This window comes from Danio rerio, chromosome 21 (genome assembly GCF_052040795.2).
Source record: "Danio rerio strain M-AB ecotype USA chromosome 21, GRCz13ab, whole genome shotgun sequence".
Classification (NCBI taxonomy): Eukaryota; Metazoa; Chordata; class Actinopteri; order Cypriniformes; family Danionidae; genus Danio; species Danio rerio.
The window spans coordinates 23,580,389-23,602,941 of record NC_141041.1 but is presented as its reverse complement, the minus strand read 5'-3'; the positions used below and the strand labels follow the sequence as shown (position 1 = coordinate 23,602,941).

The following is a 22,553-nucleotide window of genomic DNA, read 5'->3' as shown; positions in this document are numbered from 1 at the left end:
TCCTGTTTATGTGAAAGTATTTCAAAATCCTGCATTGTATCTTCTCTCTCCTAAAAAACTGTCTAAAGGTAATGTCCAGAGGAGACATCTGTACAATAATTACTTTTAATGAACCTAAAATTATAATTAAATCCCCAAAATATAATGAAAGAACGACACCAAAAGAGATAAAAACTGACAAATCTGCTGCCAATGTTAAATATGCATAGAAAAACAAAAAACTTGTAGGAAGTAAAGCATACACTGACTGAACTACAATGAGTGATTAATATTTAATTAGCTCTCTCTTGAATGTTGTCCTTGTACACTCCTCAACAAGCATATTTTAACAATTCTGAGCACATACAAAAGTTTGACCAGCTCCAAACATCACCAAACCCAATATGCTTAGAAAACCTACACCAACACCACATCAATTTGCTTCAATAAAATGTGACTCTATCAATTTCCCAAAGGCATCGTTTTTGCCCACTACTCTGCTCTAACAGTACAGAAAGGCATAAATGGTTCCTCATGAGGCCTGGTACATCCCAACACAACCCAACACAGCAGAGCAGAAAACAACCAGGAGTAAGTAGCTTTCCCTAAAGCCTTAAAAGAGCATGATGTGCTGGACGGCTAAGCCTCGCTCACCTCACAGTGACTCAAGTGTTTGTTCTGCTCTCCTTTTTTCTTCTTCTTCCTCTATCTTGGTCCGTCTCTCTGTCCCCAATGGAGATGTATGTCCACACGTTCAAAAGCTGATCTGGTGTCAGATCATTGACAGGTGTCAGTTATATCAGAGCATGACGTAGATTCTTGCACAGTCACTCAGTTGTGCTGCTTGTGTTTAACAGCTACCTGTTGCTGTGGGATGCTGGGTAATGTTGTAGCTGGTTAGCGGTGGTAGAGTTTTCTGATCCAGCTTAGCAGGGCGGGATTTGGGCATTGGCTGTGGGGGAGGGAAGCCGGGCTGATCTGAGGGTCACTTTAGATGAAGTACAGGAGTTCTTGTTTCCTTCTGCTCTTTCATGCCTCAAACTGGACTGCAAAGCGAACACGAAAAGGTCAAGCTTTTGTATGTATAAATAAATGTTGGGTGTGTCCAATGATTGTTGGGCTTATGTGGAAATGGCAGGAATCCAAAATATACAATAACCGTAAAGGGGCAGTTGAAAAACTTATTCTTTATAATATCTCTAATGGTTACATTTGTTGTTGTATAATATAATAAATAGAATACTATGTGTACAATAAATACAAAAAAATAATTAAGATAAACTTATACAATTGTTATATCAATTATATAAATATTTTTTCTGATACATTTCTGATCCGAAAGAAAGAATAAAAAATAGAACTATGATTTAAAAACAGCAACTCAATTTTGTATAATTTAATATTAATAAGTATAATTAACTTTATGTAGCTTTCAAAACAACAAAACAAAACAACAAATATTTCATATTTTACTCACCTTCATGTAACAAAACAAAACAAAAAAACCAAACAAAACAAAACAAAAACACAAACAAAACAACCAAAACAAAACGAAACACAAAAACTAAATCAAACAATTCAAACAAAACAACCAAAACAAACAAAACAAAACACACACACACACACACACAAAAAAATCAAACAAAACAGCAACCAAAACAAAACAAAACAAAAAAACAAACAAAAATAAACAAAACAAAATAAACAAAACAAAACACACACACAAAACAAATCAAACAAAACACAAAACAAAACACACAAAAAAAAACAAAACTAAACTAAACTAAACAAATCAAACAACACAAAACAAAACAATACAAACAAACAAAACAACCAAAACAAACAAAACAAAACACAAAAAACAATAGTGTTATAAAAGTATATATCAGTTTCCTCTTTTATGTAGCCATCAAAACATAACAAACCAAACAAATGAAAACAAACACAACAATAAAATGAAATACAAATTTGAAAGAGTATTTAAACATCTGTTTACTCACCTACATGGTGCCATGTCAAAATAGTATGTGTGCATATAAAACGGAAGTGAAATAGTGCAGCATAAGTGAAGTAAGAAAATACAGAAAATGCATTTTTGAAAATCCTTGTATGCCAAAATTAGCTCAATGAAAAACTCCTGAAAGTTTTTTTTTTCTTTTTTATTTGAAAGTCATGCCACAAGTTGACAAAATACAAAAGAAAAAAAGGTACTTCAAATAAGTTTATCAAATAACCACAGTGTAACCCAGGAGAGACTCACACGCAAAAATAAAACACATTTAAACAGAGATAAAATACAGAAAACCCTACAATCAGTAAATATATCATATATATGTCAGTGTCTGCTCGTTTTTCTTTTCTTTTTCTGAACACAAGATTCAATGGCTAGATATAAAACAGTAAACAAAGGAGTATAAAATGCTGATAAAAGATACTTGTTATAAAGATAATATCTCAGCTATGCTTCATAGAATGATACCATGCAAGAAGATATTCTGTAGATTTCTGTTTATGTATATATAGATATATATGTATGTGTACGTCAGTTTCAAGTTCAACATCAGCAGAAAAAATACAAGAGTATCACAAGCTCATTCTCTGGACGTCTGACCCATGTCAAAAAAATGACAGAGCGATAAGATTCACTCGCTCCACAAGCATTCACTGGTTTTTAAGGCTGTACTCTATCAAGATGCCTATAGAGAAAGTCCAACATGGCATGACGGCGTGTGGTAAAGAAAAGAGGTTCACTCAGCCAAAGTACATGCAGCAGAGCCACAAACATCACAAAAAAAAAAACAGCCAGCAGAAACACTCCAAACAATGCCAGCGCTTCAGAGGATTTCAATTTGCCATGTGATTATTATAAGCAATTTAAAGTCTCATGTTGAGAGTGAAAATGGAAATCCTCTGCAAATGTTTGTCTCCATCATGGACGCATTGCATAAGCTGCAGAAACAGTGTGTGCCGTGTTACTTTATAAAGTCATACTGTGTAAAAATCTGGTTTGTAAACAAACACGAACCCACATGCAGTGTAAGATCACGGAAGCAGCATCCAGATCCACTTCACACGACATGGCAAACGTTCCTCTATTTGATCTGAAGCATGCACAACTATCTGAGTGAACCAGGACCTTGTTCTATTGCATGGCCAGGGTTGAGGAGAATTCAACGGAAAACTGAACAAACAAACAAACACACACAATTGACACTGAAAGGCATTTGAACTTCAAAAGTTCATAATTATTTGCCAATGGACACATCCGTCTATGAAAAAATGAAGAGGCTACCTGAATTTTATCATTTTGATTTATTAAATGTATTGGGTATGGGTTTGAGTAAAATGTTAATATTTATTTATACAGGTGTGATAACATTCACAACTACGATAACGACTTTTCTTGTCGGCTTAGTCCCTTTATTAATCCGGGGTCGCCACAGCGGAATGAACCAGCAACTTATTCAGCAAGTTTTTACGCAGCGGATGCCCTTCCAGCCGCAACCCATCTCTGGGAAACATCTACACACACATTCACACACACACTCATACACTACGGACAATTTAGCCTACCCAATTCACCTGTACCGCATGTCTTTGGACTGTGGGGGAAACCGGAGCACCAGGTAGAAACCCACGCAAAGGCAAGGAGAACATGCAAACTCCACTCAGAAACAGCAACTGAGCCGAGGTTCGAACCAGCGACCTAGCGACCTTCTCGCTGTGAGGCGACAGCACAACCTACTGCGCCGCTGCCTTCCCCGGTGTGATAACATCAAACCTAAAGTCAATACAGAATTGGTGCAAAATGTATTTTGTAAACTACTAATAACATTTCTTCATATTTTTAACTAAAAATTTTGTCACTTATGTCAATGTTTCTCAACCATGTTCCTGTAGGACCACCAACACTGCATGTTTTGGATGTCTCCTTTTTCTGTCACACCCATTACAGGTCTTTCAGTCTCTGCTAATGAGCTAATGATCTGAATCAGGTGTGTTTGGTTAAGGAGACATGGAGAATGTGCAGAGCTTGTGGTCCTCCGGTTGAGAAACACTGATTTACCTTTTCAGACATTTTTATATTCAGTTTAAGACAATGAAGTTTAAGAATTAAATATTTGGAGAAATTACAGATTTTCAATCATAGCAATTTTAAAAATCTTATTCTGATCAATTTACCTTATTTAGCTTATTCAATTCACATCTACCGCATGTCTTTGGACTAATGGGGCAAACCAGAGCACCTGGGGGAAACCCACACGAACACGGGGAGGACATGCAAACTCCACACATAATTGCCAACTGATCCAGCCAAGGCTCAAACCAGCAACCTTGCTGTGAGGCAATTGTGCTGCCTACTGTGCCACCCTGATGCCTCAAATAAAAATAAAATATTACCTGTCAATATTTTTTAACAAATTTTCTCTGAATTTTACAGAACAATTCCATCATTTAACTCAAACCCATACCTATTGAATCCAGAGAAACTGATCATTATTCACTTGATCTTTACATTTTTTCCATAGCTGTGTGTTATTTGGCAAAACAATAAAGAAAGAAAAAAGACACAAAATGCATATGGCTCCAACTGTACTGGCACATTGGCATCTTTCACAGAATTCTCAATAAAACAGAAAATTGACAGATTTATGCTTTGGATGAAATAACATAAAAGAAGAATGCAAGGTTTGTTGTGTTCAACAGCAAACTGACTAGATTTAAGGCTATTTATTAAAAGGTATAAGTTTCTGAACACAAAAATGCACAGAACACGTCCCGCACTCACTATTGGCCAGACAAAGAGATAGCCACGCCCCTAAAGTCAGCCTATTGATTTAAGCCAATATTGCTGGTCAGATTGCTCAAACAAACAGAGCAATAGTGCCACAGTGTTAGACTTCAGGGTAATAAAGAAATGAAAAATTCACATTCATTCAAAAAATTTGAGATACCAATCAATACACTTAAAAAAGCTTTCAAAAGCGTTTCTTTTTCTTGGGAAGTGTTCCCAAAAGAACCTTATTTTTAATGAGCTTTTCAAACTATTTTTAAACACTTTAAAATACATTTGCGCAATTGAAAGGGTTATTCGTGGAACCATCAATGCCCTAAAAACAGTACAAACCCCTTTCTATTATCTAATTCAGTCTGGTTAAAATGGAGATAAGTAAAGCCATTCATAGACAAAAAAAATTCCTTTCTAAATCCCTTGTTTACCCGTCTAAATCTGGCCTGTGGAGGCACAAATGATGTAAAAGAATGACTGGGCTATTGTTGGGGATTCAATTTGGTTGTATAAAACTAAAATGTAATGGAGCTAAAGAAAAAAATGCTTCATTCAGTCCTGAATAAAATCATTTCTTCTTGGATGTGCCACATTTGGTCAAGGGCTAATCTGCTGGGCTTAGGCGTGCTCCTGTCATTCAACATTGTTAGTCTGATTGGCACTGCTTTGTTAAAACTTGGTACAGTATATAACGCTGTTTTTCTCTTCTATTCTTGCTCATCTAGGTTTGAGTGTCAATACTCGCTTGGTTTAGAAACATTACAAAATTATAAACAGTAGTCATCATAACCTAATGTTTTAGATTCTTATGCTACATTATTTTTTGACACAAAATGTTAAAAACTGCAAACAGGCTCTTGGTTGTTCATGTACCATTTGGCCTTCACTTTGTGGAAGAATTGAAGGATTATTAAAAACAAATAACACTTAGGTGGCAATAATGAATAAACAGCAATGACTGCAGAATAGATCTATAAAATAGCAAATATAAGGTATGATGGAATTCATTTTCAGCTCAGCACATCGCTATTTTTGTCTTGTCTAATGTAAATACATCAACATGCTTAAAATGTAAAACTGCATAAGATATCAAGAGTACTTTTAAATGAATATTTATTTAAAAATATATAGATTTTTCGTTAACTTATTGTGGATATTGTTTATTTAGAAGTCAACGGCATGTTCAGCTTACATAAACATTGATGATTACTGACACTTAAAGAAGACAGATGTCAGACTGTAGCTGTAAAATTAAAAAAATAAAATAAAATAAAATAAATTGTATGTGTCTTTAAATTTATGAAGCTAAAAAAAATAGTATATAAATAAAATGAGCTTTCAGTAAGATTTTGTTTAGCCGCAGTACCAAACATGACCACCAGTTGAAATTCAGGTTCCATTGGTGACCGTATGAAGGCACCCTTGTGTATGTTTTGAGAAATATGAACCCTATTTTTTCATACTTTGACAATATTTGTAAAGTAGACATCAAATTCTAAAGTGGTAATGGCAGTTTGGTAGTATTTTATTTTAATTTAACCTCAAAAAATAGTTTGTTTTTACATCTAGATTTCTGTAGCAAAGTAATGCTTTATAACTCCAACGAGTACTCTTGTGGAAAATTAATAAAAGACTGTTATCCAGATATGGAAACTAAAAATGTATGTTTTATGTTTAGACTATAGAATATTATAGTTTCAAAATTTAACCGCAAATGGTCCCAGGGTTTAAATCGTGATCGTAAATATTTTACTCTACCAACATAAGAAAAAAACCCTAAAAAATATGTATTCAGATTACCTAAACCTTTCCTACAATATATAGTTTGCATGATTAGTATTTAATTGGAATATAGTGAAATAAACTTATAAGTCAAAATATCAGGACAGTTATAGTTAGCAAGATTCATGCCATCTAATATCTTTGTAATTTAAAAAAATGTAATATGCATTTTTATTTTAATTTATTTATTGTTATGAAATATTAATAAATAAATAAAAAACACCAGGGGTCTCATAAATCTCATAAATGTGGAGTACGCACAAAACTGAGGAGAAAACTTCCATGCAAGAAGATGTGAATAAACTTGAAAAGGAGAAAGTAAACACATTTAACTTAAATATTGACTTAATTGAACCACTTTAAATTAGCATACAAGCCATAATGATTAATTAATACAGTGTTCAGCATATATGAGTACACCCCTCACAAATCTATCTTTTAAATTCCTATTTTTAATAGGAAGCTATACAATATTATATTTGTGGATATACATTAGATTAGTCTGTACCGAAGCCAAATCTGGAGCATATCTAACAAAATAGCTTCTGATAACGGTCCTGATAACTTGTACACCCAAATTTATATGTTTTAGAGAAATAATAATAATAAAAAAAAAAAAAGATTAAAAACCAAGAGAATAAAAAAATTGAAACATTTGGTTGAAATTTTGTAGTTTTTTTTTCAATATTTTGCTTGAATTTAATTGTTTTATCTTTCAATTTTTAAACATGTTTGGTGACTAAAATACTATTTTAATAAATATATCTGTTTTTTTAAATCTGTTTTGTTTAAATGCAACAAAATACATTGCCTATATATACTGAAAAATTGATTAAAAAAAATTCAATGGCGTGTACTCAATTATGCTAAGCAGCAATGTAGCTTAAAAATTCATTCTGGCCTACAGTTACTTTTAGGAAGGTTTCTACGCAGTTTCATAAATTAGACCCCGGATGTCAATTCTAGTACAACTTTCTAAAGCTAAAAAGTATTTTAATAAAAGAATAATAATAAAAAAGTTCTTAATATGTTATGCAGCTTCTCAAGTAAGGATGCTTACATATTATTACTTTTACTTTTAGTGTGGCTGACATTCAAACAATAAAACAGACACGTAAGAAGATGCTAAAACATATCAAACCATGATAAAAGACTGATGTGGACTTTTTGTCAGTTTTCCAAAACTCACTTATAGTGACTGAAATCTTGGCATGAAGCATAAACAAGATGTTGTAGTGCACAAAGAGTCCTGTAGCAGTCTCTGGTGGAACAGCACACCTAGCCATTGGAAAGGACACAAAGCTGGTGATGATAGTCACCAAGTGTCTGTCAAGAGAAGTCCAGGAACAAAAAAAAAGAAACGAAAGAAGATCTTCTCTTAAGTACAGAATGTCTGTTAATGCAATCGTGCAGCAGTTCTTGCGCATCTCAAACAATGGCACATGCTGTTTGGCAGGAGTCTGACTAAAGAGTCAATAAGACACAGACAAATCCTTGTTTTACGCGGCGATCCTCAGAGTAAGAGTGAGGTAAACCCAGAGATATGTGTGGGTCCAAAGGCCTGCTCTTCATCCTTTGAGCACCGCTAGCACTGGTAAAGTTTTTTTCCCTTTGATTTAAACATGCATAACCTTTTAACGGTCCTTAGGTTGAGTTTGATGGCCAACAGATCTCTCTCACAGATACACACATAAACGAACATGCACACACACACACATACCAGGGAGACCAGACAACCATGATAATAAAACTGGGATATTTAGAAAAAGCACATTTTGGTTTTGTTTCATTTTTAATTAAAAAATGTCTAAAATAACAGAAAATACATTTGTAAGATTTTTAAAAGAAATTAAAATATCTTTTTGTTACCCTACATCTTAAGTCAAACATCTTAAGTTAACATTAAGCCTTTTTATTTCTCAATGATTTCATGATTTCCATGAAAATTTTAAATGGAAGCCATTTTTTTTTTTCAAATGTTGCTTAATTATAATTGCGTATGCTGGATAAAGCAAAATAAAAAAATATATAAATGAATAAAATAAAAAAATTAATTAATTTTTTTAAAATTAAATTAAATTAAATTAAATTAAATTAAATTAAATTAAAATGTTTGGATCTCTGGGTCAACTTTTAAATCATAACAACATTATAAACGCTAGCCTGTGACCTAATGTTTGAAATTTTTGTGCAACATTTTTGAAACAAAATGTTAAAATCTGCAAGCAAGCACCATTTTTGCCTTCACACTGTGGAAGAATTTAAAGATTATAAAAATAAGGCAATAATAAATAAATATCAATTAATAAAAAATAAAAACAGTTGAGAGTTATTCAGTAATACGTTTTCATCTCAACATGAGATGACAAATGCTGCCTTGGAAATAATTGAAAAACAATTACTAAAATTACAAATAACTAGAATTGAAATAATAATAGCAGAAATATAAAAAAGAACGACACAATTACTAAAAGCACATAGCAAAAGAGTAAGGAACTTTATATCACTGTTTATGAAAGTCTCATTCCCCTGCATGGGAGACTGGTGTACTCCCATTGTCTGTTACCAGACACAAGTCTCTGTTCTCTATTCGGGGACATAACCAGGATATTTGGATGAATTTTTAGGAGAAAATTCTAAACTTTTTGTCCAGAGCATTAAAACAGGATATACCCAAATGTCAAAAAATGTGTATTCTAAATATTTGTTCCTGTTACAAGCACTTTTACTAGTTCAGACAAGAAACTGTTAACTTTCTGTTTATATGCTAAACTTATAACAGCTCGTTTTAGAAAAAATACAGAAAGCCTGCATTCTGGTCAATGGTTGCAGGAATTATCTTATATTTGGCTATAGAAAATTTTACTTAAATAGTCAAGGGAAAACCTGAAATGTTTTTCAAAATTAGGGATCCCTTTGTAGGTTTCCTGAAGGAAGCTGAAACTTTTTTTTCTTTGTATAACTTGTATCACCTGCCATTGATATACCGTTGTTGTTATATGATGTACCTTTATATTTTATGTGTAAGTACATGCATTTACTTATATGTTTGTATAGATTTTATTATTATTTTGTATGTTTGGTTTTGATTTTAGGTTGTACATGTTAAAAGCTACTAAAGTCAATAACGACAGTGTTAAAAGGGCACATACCCTCTCAGAAATAAAGGTACAAGAGCTGTCACTGGGGTGGTAGGTACCTTTTCAAAAGATAAACATTTGTCCTTAGATGGTACCTCAAAACCTTACATTTGTACCTAAACATTTTAAGAGGAACACTTTTGTACTTTTTAGGTACTAATATGTACCCTTGATGTATTATTAGGAACCCTTTAGGTACAAATGTGTAGCTTTTAAAAAGGTACCATCCCAGTGACAGCTCTTATACCTTTATTTCTAAGAGTGTAGCAAAAATAAAGTTAAAGTAAAAGTCAAAATAAAAAAAATGTAAAAAAATTAAAAACTCTTATATTAAAAAATATTGGCAACAGGGTGCATAAAACAGTATTTTTGTTACAGTCACACAGCGGGTTTCTAATGCTAGAAAAAGCATTAAAAAATCATATTAATGACATTTTTACTAAAGCAGAAGATCAATTATTCACAAATATGTGGGACATGGCTCATCAAATCAGGGCTATCTGGTCACCCAAACATGCACAAACACACACACACTCACATTCAAGATAATGGTAAAATGTTTATCAAACCACCCTGGCATACTGGTAATGCCCATCCATTTTTTTCAGGCAGAAAGTGGCATGGCAGATCCTCCAGGTGGGCTTTTGATAGCACGTGTCCACTGGTAAGAGCAGAACTTATCTTCATGCTCCGGTATTCTATTCCAGACTTCTGTTGCTAAGCTACATGACCCGGAGGATCCAAAGAGGTGCCCGCTGTGCCCCACCGGCCACTGAAATCTTCCAGTCAAATGAGAGCCGATCGGGTCTCGCTAAAGATCAAGCTGTGTGGACGGGCACAGCTGTTGACACTGACTGAATATGTCATGACTGAATGCGTGGAGGACAAAAGGGATGGAAAGAGAGACAAGAGGAAAACTGGTTTTGAATGATTTGCCAGGGCTGGGCTGAAACTCAGATCTGGGAGACGAGACATGGCTGATCATGCGCCTCAGACTCCTCAAGGATCTTGATCACTTCAGCTGCTCATGCAAACACAATGCATAGCCCTTCATTGCAATATATGATCATGAATGATGGGGATTGAAAGTATAGTTCACCCGGAAATAAAGCACTCAATGTCATGTTAAAAACACATATGCTGTTTCATGAGGTCACAGCATTAAATAGAGAACCACTGGAAAATGGATCAATGAGTCAAGGATCAATAGAAATTGAGTGAGACCTCGAGAACTGATGTGTGAATCAGATCAAATGGTTCACTGTCAAGAAAAAGAATCAAGTTCAAATCAGTCATTCAATCCAGTCAACATGATTACCACTCAATAAAAATAGCTATGTTCCCATCCACCTATTATTATGCACATTTTGAACCATCGCACACAATCAGAAGATGCGCATAAAGTTTGAAAATGCGCATAAAAAATTAGCAAAAACGTTGATGGAAACACATTTACTGAACACATTCTAGCATGTGCATCAAAAAAAGTCATGTGATTTGGTTTTAACAGATGTGATATGTACGATGGGACATGATATTTTGTTTTGAGCTTAAGCCTAATTCGCATCTTTGGATGAAAATGTAAATTTCAGTCTGTTTTTCACTGAAGATATTATATAGATTCAAAACAAATGTGATATACTGTGCTTAATTGACAAAATTGTATTATGCTTTATTGGCATGGTCAGTACCTGCTGAGAAGCTTGATCAAATATGTACTCAATATGTACTCAAGCTTGATATGTACTCAATACCAGCTATGAATGTTCATCTTAATTTTTTTGATCCATGAAAACAAGAGGGTTTAGAATGACATGACAGTGAGTAAATAATGACAGAACTGTCATTGTTTAGGTGAACCATCCCTTTACTGTAGTAAACTATAAGGGCTAAAGGCATTGTGGGTGAATGAGGAACCCAAGCAGAGAGTGTGAAACAGTGGGATGCAGGTGTTTGGATTCTGATCAGATGTTGGTTAAAGTGGTGCAGGTGATCACACGCACAGTCAGCGTCCCTGGAAGGTTGTTGTCCTGCCGACTGCCCTTGTCTTTAAGGTAGACCGTGTGCTGCTCTTGGCGATCATTTGGGTCACTAAAGAGGGTCACCTGACCCAGGAAGGTGTCAACAATCACATTCTTATTGTAGATCTGAGTGGGTCACGGAGCAGTTGGAAGGGTTAAGTGGGAAATAAGAGAAGAGAAGCAGAAATAATGTGAGAGGAACAGAGCAGCACAGGGAAGGAGATCTGTAGCAGTTGATGAGAAGGACTGAAGGAGGAAGAGATGTAATTACATACTTCCAACTCACCTCGATGTGAATGCCTTCCTTTGGCTTTTTGCGGTAGAATATTCCCTTGATGTCAAAATTAGGGCAGCGCGTGTCCTTGTGCACAGGAGAGCGGACCTTCTCCCCCTCACAGGTGATGATCACATACGGGTCAGAGGCTGAGAAAAAGAGTCATGAGTCAGCAAAACACTACATATGACAAAATATTATACTATTATACTATTTCCCAATGTTTTCCTAATTATGACCTTTAACAAGACGCAAATCTGCACCACAAGCAGCAAGCTAAACTGCAAATTTCAATCCTTTCTAACATTTTACCCACTATGAAGGGGTTTGCCCATGTGGCGCTACACTGGCGTGGCCCATGTGAGGCCCAAATGTGTTTACCAACTCTGAAGCCATTTACTGATCACCTACTTGTCACCCACACAAGCAACCTATATGGCATCGACTGTGTTTTTCCTTGTTTAACCTATGTGTTTAACCCAAGTAGGACCCTTGTGTGTTGCACATATTGAGTGCTTTCCCCATGTGGAGCCTCCCTGGGGCCCATCTGGATTTGCCATTTGGCATACCCACCTGGGGCTCTATATGGTATATGGTCTACCCATGTTTAACCTATTTTAATAGGTTGCATGTTGCCCATGTTAAGTGTGTTTCCTACTTGGGGCCGCATGGGGCCCATCCGGGGTTGCCCACATAGGGCCCACTTAGGGCCTTATATGGCATTGATTGTGCTTATTAAGTTTGTTGCCCATGTGGAGCCCACCTGGATATTTCCAGAGAATTATATAAGCTAAAATAAATATGTATAAAGGAACAGTAAAAGTGCAGAGAAAGACCTTTTAGCAAAATGTAGAACTGATGTTTTTTCTGAATATTTCCACCAGCAAGGAGCAGTGAATGAGTATGTTCTGGAAATTAATCATTTGTATCTCTATTTGATGAAAGCACAAGACCAATATCTAAATCCAGAATCAATTATCAGTTAATAACAATTAACAATCAATTCTATTAATTTAAATATGTAATAAATTAAAAAATTGACATTAGTAAAAAACAGGACAAAAATCATGTTCAGTTTTCTTTGAACACAAAACAAAATAAATTTTGATGGCAAAGCCAAAGCTTTTTTCGCTATTAAGCACAACAATAAAAGTAAACAAGAGACAGTAATGTTGCAGATTAAGGAACAATCCACATTAAACATATAAAACGCTCACATTTCTATAAGGCAAAACGAGACAGACACTTACAGCAACTAAAAGTCATTACCTCGTGTGCAAAAGTCAGAGTGAGTCTTGTGGGAGATCAAGCAGTGCAGCTCTGTGTGCGGTCAAAAGAGATTTCCATATGTAAAAGCTTCAGACAGATTAAGAGTCTGAACTCTGACTCTCTGAATTTTTCTTAAAGGAGTAAGTCACCCATAAATAATTTACTGTATCCAACTGTGACAAAAATAGTCACATTTTTGGGTGAACTATCCTTACAACGTGACTACAGATTAGCCTGTAGCACTGGTTTCAAGGGAAAATCTATGAGAACAATCTATGAATATACAGTATGAGCAGTTATAAATACATTGGTATCAATGGAATCCAAGTTTTTTCATTTATTTAATATATTTAGATATTTATTTTATGGTACATACACTAATACAATATGTGGATCAAAAAAGAATTTTCTAAAAATAAAGTAAATAATAACAACTTTCAGACATTTTTGATCATAATTTACAGAAGACACAAGCTAAAATCTAAATTTAGTGTATCAACAGTTTATAAACTAAAAAATCTTGTCATACATATTTTAAACAATAATAATTTGATGACATATAAACAGCCCCCAAAATCTTTTTTTATAATTTGCTGCATCTTTAAAGAGCTAGTGTTTACACATTTGTCAGCAAACATTTTTTAATCATTTAAAATACTGCACAATTTAGAATAATTGTTGTTCAATTTTACACATATACACATATACAAACATACACATACTGTACATTTATTTTACACTGAACAACAAAGGGATGTTTTTCACCCCTATTTTGATGTTTTATTGCTCTAACTGTCTAAATATTCACCTCACTTACATTTGAACAGTGTGCATTAAAGATCACTCCTTTAAATTTAACTTGTTATAGACACAAAAATAGCTTGTCTTTTCTTTGACTCACACTGTATACAGCTGAACTCTGAATTATTAGCCCCCCTGTATATATTTCCCTAATTTCTTTTTAATGAAAAGAAGATTTTTTTCAACAAATTTCTAAATATCATACTATTAATAACTAATTTCTAAAAACTGATTTCTTTTATCTTTGCCATGTTAACTACATAATATTTTACTAGAGATTTTTCAAGATACTGGTATTCAGCTTTAAGTCAAAGACTTAACTAGGCTAATAAGGGTAACTAGGCAAGTTAGTAGTACAATGATTTGCCTAATTGTACATTGTCATGTACAACTACGAACTGATTTGGCAGGCAAATCAGTTAGTAGTTGAACAATTAGGCAAATCATTATACAAACCCGATTCCAAAATAGTTGAGACACTGTACAAATTGTTGAGGCGGAAGTCCTAAACTTCAACAGCTTCTGAACTGAGCGCCGATAACAACTTAGGTTGTCCTTGTCCTCTTTATAGTCGGGATGACATGGCATCCCAGTTTTCTAAAAAGAACTTTAAATTTTGTTTTGTCTGACCCCAGAACATTTTTCAATTTGCCACAGTCCATTTTAAATGAGCCTTGGACCAGAGAAAACGCCTGCATGGTGGACTGTGAAAATGGCACGGTGGATTGTGTTCAACGACAATGTTTTCTGGAAGTACACCTGAGCCTATATTGTGATTTCCATTTATAGTAGCATTCCTGTTTGTGATGCAGTGCAGTCTTAGAGCTTGAAGATCACGGGCATCCAGTATGGTTCTCCAGCCATGACCCTTTTGCACAGAGATGGTTCCAGAATCTCTGAATCTTTGGATGATATTATGCACTGTAGATGGTGATAACTTAAAACTCTTTGCAATTTTTCGATGAGAAACTTCTTTCTGATATTGCTCTACTATTTTTTGCACCACATTGGGCAAACTGGTCATCCTCCTCCAGCTGTTCCAATGTACATTTGACTTTTCTAGCCTGTTATTGATACCTGTCCCAACTTTTTTGGAATGCGTAGCTGTCTTGAAATCAAAAATGAGCCAACATTTGTCCCGAAATTTTTTAATTTTATCACTTTCATCAATCATTTATTCCTTTTTTTTTTTTTTACTTAGTCATTTAATAATCTAGGGTCGCCACAGCGGGATGAACCACTAACTTATCCAGTATATATTTTACGCAGTGGATGCCCTTCCAACTGCAACTCATCACTGGGAAACATCCATACACTTTCATTCACACATATACACTACGGACAATTTAGCTTACCTAATTCACCTATAACACACGTCTTTGGATTTGTGGGGGAAACCGGAGCACAACCATGCGAACATGGAGAGAACATGCAAACTCCACACAGAAATGCCAACTGACTTAGCTGAGGCTCGAATCAGCAAGCTTCTTGCTGTGAGGTGATCGTGCTACTCACTGCGCCACCATGACGCCCCACTTTCAACATTTGATATGTTATCTATATTCTTTTGTAAATAAAATATAAGTTTATGAGATTTGTAAATTATTGCATTCCTTTTTTATTATTATTTTATTTTATTTGGTTTGTACTGTAGATAATTGAAAAAATAAATATTGCTTAAGGGGGCTAATTTTATATACAAAGACTTTCTCCAAAAGAAAAAAATATTATAGTAAATATGCAAAATTCCTTTAGTGGGCCTTTATTGTTACCAGAAATACTATTCATACCTCCATTAGCGTCTTGGCCCTGCAGGCCCTCGGCACTTAACACATGCACCTGTGTGACCAGCTGAGGGTATCCACACATCCCAGTCCAGCATGTCTGTGGAGGCTCGTCCAGAGTTAATTCTCTAAGGAAATAAAGTCAGGAATAAGGTCAGCCTTTCGAACGAAGCACCCAGCATGCCTAACGTGTTTTTATTATTACTTGCAGTCTGAAGGCACATCAGTGAAGACTCTGAGCAGGAACTCTCCTTGCTGACCGGGGTCAAATGTTGTGGGGATGATGACGTAACGGCCCTCCTTTAGCTCTTTCCGGAGGAAAACGCAGCGAGAGTTGATGTAGATGGACCCTGCGACCTTCTGCTGCGCCGAGTGCATTCTGTACTTTCTGTTCAACTCCACCTGGTGGTACCAAAGAGGCTTGGTCAAAATAGGGCAAAAATTCAATAGTATCTGGATGCAGACTCGATAATGCAAGTTGAGACTGCATATCTCATTGACACAATTGTGACTTTTAAATGCTGAGTTTATATCTCAAAGATTATGACTATTTTTCTCAGAATTGTGAGTTTATAGGCTCTCTCACAATTCTGAGGTTACATCCTGAGTTATCTGGATTTTATTTTCATGCAATTTGGAGTTTAAAAGAATTAAACTAAGTGTATATAGGCTCTCTCATAATTTTGACTTCATAAACTCAAATTCTTACTTTTTTCTCAGAGATTATGAATCTAAATTAATTCATTCTGATTTGTAAGTTGTTTATATTTTGCATTTGTAAGTTCATTCTAAAGAAATAAGTCTTAAATGAAAAATCATAAGTACATTTTATTCTATATCAGAAACAAGATGTCATACAATTCTATACCATACATATTTTAGCATTCAAATGTGAAGCTTTGTAATATGATATTTCCGTGTGCATGTAATTCTGTACCCTATGGATATCAAATCCAATGGCCAGATTCTCTCCTTTGCCCTCCTTTGGAGTAGCTCTGCGTTCCTTTTGCTGCAGGCAGATCAGCACCTCATCTTCCACTTTTCTCACATCAAAAACATACTGTGGACAGAAACACATGTTAAACTCATTCCAGTGAAGCCCCAGAGCTTTAAATGCCTCCAGGACAACAATTGCATTTGACAAGGCAGATGCGCACAGAATCACTGACCGACCTGTGGGTTTTGCAGAAATGTGGTTTTGTGGTTAATGCAGCCTCCGGCACGGTTGCGGAGCGGTTCATCTCGGTGAAGCCACAAGCCCCTCATCACCTCCTCTTCCCAGGTCTTATGTATGCTTAAGTAGGACGTGTTGATGAGTCGACACAGGATCAGGTCCGTGAAGTAGTGACAGAAATCCTCAAAGTTCATCCTGGTGGTGCAGTTCATAGCCAGATGTTTGGTAATAGGTGAATTTAGTTGTTCATTAGATGCAGTCTATAAAACCTACACATGGTTCCTTAAAAAATTCTAATAAAACCTGATTTTGAAAGGTTTGTAAGGAACAAAAGGGTAATATATCAAATGGATTCAAGACACTCTTAAGTTATTTTCCTAATTTAAACACTTTCTGAACAATTTTAGGAGCCCCTCAATTGCATTATAAAAGGTCATATTTTGGTTTTGCAGGTCTCCAACAACCTGCTGATATGCATGCAAGTTCAAAAAACACTTTCATTGTCTTATAATATGCATTTATTTTTACCTAATTATCCCAATGAGTTCCATATGGTTTGTTTAGCGATTTATTTGTTCCCAAACCTGAAGCTAATCCCGAAGCTTATCTGTATTGATTGGCCCAATGACCCAGTCTGTTGTGATTGGTCGACTGAGTTTAGCGAGACATGGAGAGAAACACATTTTTAGCAAGGTTTTGAACGTAATATGTGAATAGCCCCATACAGATTTAACCTGAGAGATACATTACAAGCACTGATCTATATTAGATAAGTGTTTCAAGCCATGCAAAGCGATTACAAGTTACAACACAATTAAATACATATTTTGCAAACTATAATTTTCCAAATTAAATTTTTAATTTTCCAATGTCCTTTATCGACGTCGACCCGTTTAGGGAAACGAATAAAGGACGAATAATTAATCTGATTCTGAGTCGACTCAGAAAATTCACTAGTTTTAAACAGTTCAGATTTTCAGATTTAAACCTCAGCTGGATGTTTCCATTCACTTAGAGCTGTGTTACACACTGCATAGATGGTAATTTTCAAAAACCCATAATAAGAGCTCTTTAATATCCTATACACATTTACTTTATTAAAATAGATTCATGTTAATTTCTGCATATACAGTACAGATAAAATAGTTGTCATTACAGGGTGTTTCAAATTAACATTAATGCATTAACATTCACAATGGTATATTTCTTGACTGACAACTGTAAAAAATGTTTAATGTTGTAAAAAAAATGGATGATTGTAAGAATATGTGATATTGGTCATGCTTTACAATATGGTTTCATTAGTTAATGTTAGGTACAGTATGAACAATCCTGTACACCATTTATTAATCATAGTCCAACATGTACTAATGCATTATTAAAATCCATAGTTAAGGAAAATAACTTCAAAAAATGTAATACATTACAATATTGAATTACTCTTCTAAAAAGTAACATTACTCAGTTACTTTTATGGTAAGCAATGCATTATGTTACTTTTGAGTTACTTTTGCATGAGGTGTTTTTTCTTACCTGGCTGAGGTTTGGTCTCTTTCAGAACTTGAAGGTGTTTTTTCTTTTTTAAATAGAGTAGCTCAGCAATTTACAACACACTGTATAACCTACACTGAAAGCAATTTATTTGTGTTGAATTTAAACAAGCACATTAAATTTGATAATATTCAACCTAATTTGTTTAGTTAAATTTAGCCCAAATAAATTGTTTACAACCACTTAACATAACAAATTAGTAAATCCAAGGAATCAACTTTACATATTTTCAGTGTACATCTTTATTTGCCTTAAAAAAATCTAAAACTACTAATGTTATCTTCTGAGAACTCCTGTCCCAAGAGCTCTATATATAGAGACTAATAATAGTTTAAAGCAATGCGTTTGATGCTTTTGTGCTTTTTGTCTTAGAGTTCAAAATGATGAACGCATTTTTTCATCTCAATTCTATTTCACTAATTTACTTTTTAAAAGTTAATTAATTGAAAAAAAAATTAACTTGTGTTACATTTTTTTAAAAGAGTAACTCAAACATTATTACTTAATTTTTAAAGTAATGCGTTATTTTACTCATTACCTAGCAAAGTAATATTATTACACACAATAACTCATGTTACTTGTAATGTGTTAAAATTAGTGAGTTAATGTGACCTAACAATTAACAACTTAATGTCCATTAACTAATGCTACAAAGGATTAATAAATACTGAAATAAATATATTTGTATTGTTTGTGAGTGTTAGTAAATTAATGAAATACATTAACTAACATTAAAAAATGGAACCCCATTGTAAAGTAAATGAGTTTCATTTATTGTGTCAGTATAATATAATATAATATAAAATAATATAATATAATATAATATAATATAACATAACATAACATAACATAACATAATATAATATAATATAACATAACATAACATAACATAACATAATATAATATAATATAATATAATATAATATAATATAATAATATAATATAAAATAATATAATATAATATAATATAATATAATATTATATAATATAATATAATATAATATACAATGAACTCTAATATCAGCCAAATGCTTTAAATTTATTAACATAAGAAATGCAAAAGCATTAGATAATTAGCAAAAGATAATAATTTTTACCAGTGAAAGTTAAAGATATGTCAGTGTTTCACCCATATGTGTTGCTTCTGCTCTTTTTTAGCAAGTCATAGATGAAAGCAAAATGCTGTTAAACGCATAAATATAAATGAGCAAACCTCACCAAAACTCTCCATCATCCTGAACAGTGACGCCCAGCTTCTCTCTCTCACTCTTGCTCACTTTCTTCCACTCTTCTGAGCTACAAAATAAACCAGCGATTACCTAGATATATCAAAACTAAACACATATCCATTATAAACACACACACACACACACACACACACACACACACACACACACACACACACACACACACACACAAACACACACACACACACACACACACACACACACACACACACACAGCACTGAACAAGCTAACACTACACACTAGCCCTTTTTTTCCAGTGCACTGTGAAAGAAACAAAACACTTAGCCAAGTCTGATATTTCTAATCAAGCCCTGAATAAATAATTTATCAAGCAGAAATATGAAGAAAGACTGCTTTCACCTCAAAAAGACTCTTCCGGCTGGCTAGTAAATAATTCAGAGGCTAATATAACCCTGTTGTAGTATTTGAGCAAAGAATGATGGAAAGGATTGCTCAGATTTTCCTCTCTCAAATGACAGGACCCGGCTTTAATATGAAGCCGGTGGATATTTAAGGGTAGGTGTCACCAAACAAGAGCACGGTTATTTAAACGAAAGGAGGTGGATGTCTAAACACCCTCAGACCTCTCTGTTTCAATCACAGCTTCTGCTTATTTTATTCCAGCCTTGCCTGGCTTGATTTCTCAATTTCACGCTAGCAAGCGATAAGAATAGACACTTCGCTTATGTGTTATTTATACTGAAAGTATCTCAAGAGCAGTGAGAGAAATGCTTTGCTCTAGTCTCTGAGGAGGTACAGTACTGAAATACCCTATTGATGCAAAAATTGACAAATCATTTCTGCTCAGTAGAGAATATGTATAAATAAGTGTTGGGAAGACGTGTCTGATTATAGTGCCTGCCATGACATACAGTATACTGTAGCTAGTATATTGACACTTAGCTTTGGTGCTTATAAGAGGAATTTGGGATTGTGTATCGCTTTCAAATTGGTTTTTGTTCACACTGGGAGTCCAGATTGATTTGATTTCAGCTCAACCTGCATAATACTGCCTTGTTTGTGAAACAAATCTAAGCTTATTTCATCATCCACAACATCGTCTGATGTGTTTACATTTTACTTAGTGTGAGAAAGTAAGACTAAAATTCACAAAAAATTCAGCCAGGGTAAATATGACTACCAAAATGTGACTTGAATATGATTTAAAACCATAATCAATAAATCATATATATGAATGTAATTTGCACTGTGTTCAATTTGGATGACATTTTTGCAAAATGTAAAATACGTTACTCTACTGTAGCTATATTTCATTGCATGTTTCAAATGACAAATCTACTAGAGGGTGCTGTCTATATTTTTTTGGGAATTTGAAATATGCTACTTAGTGTACAGACGTCCTTCTTGTATAAATTCATGAGAACAGTGGTCCTCAACCATCAGTACCAGTCTGTAGATCAATTGGTACTAGGGCGCCAAAGAAATTATTAATTATTTCCGTTTTATTTTATTACCCGAGTCTGAACGATCTTTCATTTTGAAAAGTCTTTTATTTTGAAAATGACCATACGCTCTTGCTTACATCTTAGTCACTTGAGCGCCCAAATTTAACCCACAAGCAGCAAAACGAATAAGAAACAGATGTCTTTGGAAAGTTTCTTTGGTAATGAGAAAATGCCCAGTGAGGGACTGCCAAGGAATGGATTCGCAACACATTTGTCAACAAATTAGGTGAAGCCACCTTGCCTGTGCAAGAAGATCAACTTCTGGAGATTGCAAATGATGGCGGCATTTTAGGGACCGTTCTCATATTGGTCTTTTCCAGATTTTGCGCAAGTTTGTTTTTTCCAATGGAGGTGTGTGGCTTGCATGCACAAGCGGCATGAATATGAAGGTAAATCAGTTGCGAAACTCGAGAGCTTGCAAATGTAAATGTGAGCACTTGTGATAATAATATTTGTATGTGTAGGTTGAAATGTACACTCACAGCTCTGATGTGAACAGCTGAAATCCTCGATTTGCACACACACACAACAATCCACACACTTGTGTTTTAAATTCGAAGTTGCAGATTAATAGTTGTGTATTTGTAAAATGTCATTCACAAATACAAAGTGACAGACACACGTGTGCACGGCAAATTTAAATGCATCTTTGCTCTACAACCACAGGTCGGCACTCACAACCTCTCAGATTCATCAGTACAACTACAAATCTCCCGCGCTCTGACTTTTGCTACACATCTCCCGCGATCTCTGTAGCAGAACTCATCTGAGCACTTGCAAATGCAGAGGCGTGAGCAGCGCGGGGCGGGGGAGGGGCGGGGCAGGTGTAAAGCTGTTTGATTGGCTGATGCCTGACCAATGAACAATGCCAGCAGCCAACAGGACTGAGTTGCAAAATAATCATTTCCCACGATTATTTTATTATTTAGGGTTTATTTAAACTCTTTTCTGAAGAGATTCTTGTTAAAAATCATAAATTCTGTGGAAATGTACATACCAGTAAAAGAGCAGCAAAGCCAGTTTATTGGCTAGAGCCAGCCAATGAGATGGGGCATTTCTGTTTGTCAGCACACAGGGCAGCTCACGTTGTTGGAGGCCTCGAGCAATCAGAGGGTAAGTTATGATTTTTTAATAATTATCTATATGTTCAATACTGTTAGCTAAGCTAAGGACTGTGCTGGGTGCTTCTCTTGTTTGTTTCTTATATGAGAAAACAGTTATGAGCTATCTAGGAGCTGCTTTCAATCATGTTATATGGTTTTAGAGATACGATTC

At 34.7% G+C, this 22,553-nt stretch overlaps 3 protein-coding genes across 11 annotated transcripts in view; 1 reads left to right on the top strand and 2 right to left on the bottom strand.

The window, feature by feature from the left end:
- The window catches only part of myo7ab (myosin VIIAb), an 85,263-nt gene extending 84,238 nt beyond the window's left edge, over nucleotides 1-1,025 (bottom strand). For 6 of the 7 annotated variants that reach the window (XM_087301147.1, XM_087301144.1, XM_087301145.1 and 3 more), the window contains exon 1: nucleotides 634-868. The gene's annotated coding sequence lies outside the window, so the exon portion shown is untranslated. Of the gene's footprint in view, nucleotides 1-633 lie in introns of all 7 variants that reach the window. The other variant, XM_087301146.1, reaches the window with a different exon arrangement.
- LOC147838831 (odorant receptor 131-2-like) overlaps nucleotides 1-22,553 on the top strand; it is a 1,093,102-nt gene that overhangs the window by 428,112 nt on the left and 642,437 nt on the right. The window lies entirely within an intron of this gene.
- Nucleotides 8,739-22,553, bottom strand: part of capn5b (calpain 5b) — a 72,014-nt gene continuing 58,199 nt past the window's right edge. Inside the window, exons 7-14 of one of the 2 annotated variants that reach the window (XR_015520292.1) lie at nucleotides 19,783-19,860; nucleotides 17,013-17,208; nucleotides 16,777-16,899; nucleotides 16,045-16,241; nucleotides 15,846-15,967; nucleotides 11,998-12,134; nucleotides 9,959-11,837; nucleotides 9,507-9,733 (exon numbers count right to left, since the gene is read on the bottom strand). Coding sequence is in view for 1 of the 2 variants with exons in the window: in XM_087301227.1 (XP_087157353.1) it covers nucleotides 11,655-11,837; nucleotides 11,998-12,134; nucleotides 15,846-15,967; nucleotides 16,045-16,241; nucleotides 16,777-16,899; nucleotides 17,013-17,208; nucleotides 19,783-19,860 (1,036 nt within the window). In the remaining variant the exon portion in view is untranslated. Of the gene's footprint in view, nucleotides 11,838-11,997; nucleotides 12,135-15,845; nucleotides 15,968-16,044; nucleotides 16,242-16,776; nucleotides 16,900-17,012; nucleotides 17,209-19,782; nucleotides 19,861-22,553 lie in introns of both variants that reach the window. The other variant, XM_087301227.1, reaches the window with a different exon arrangement.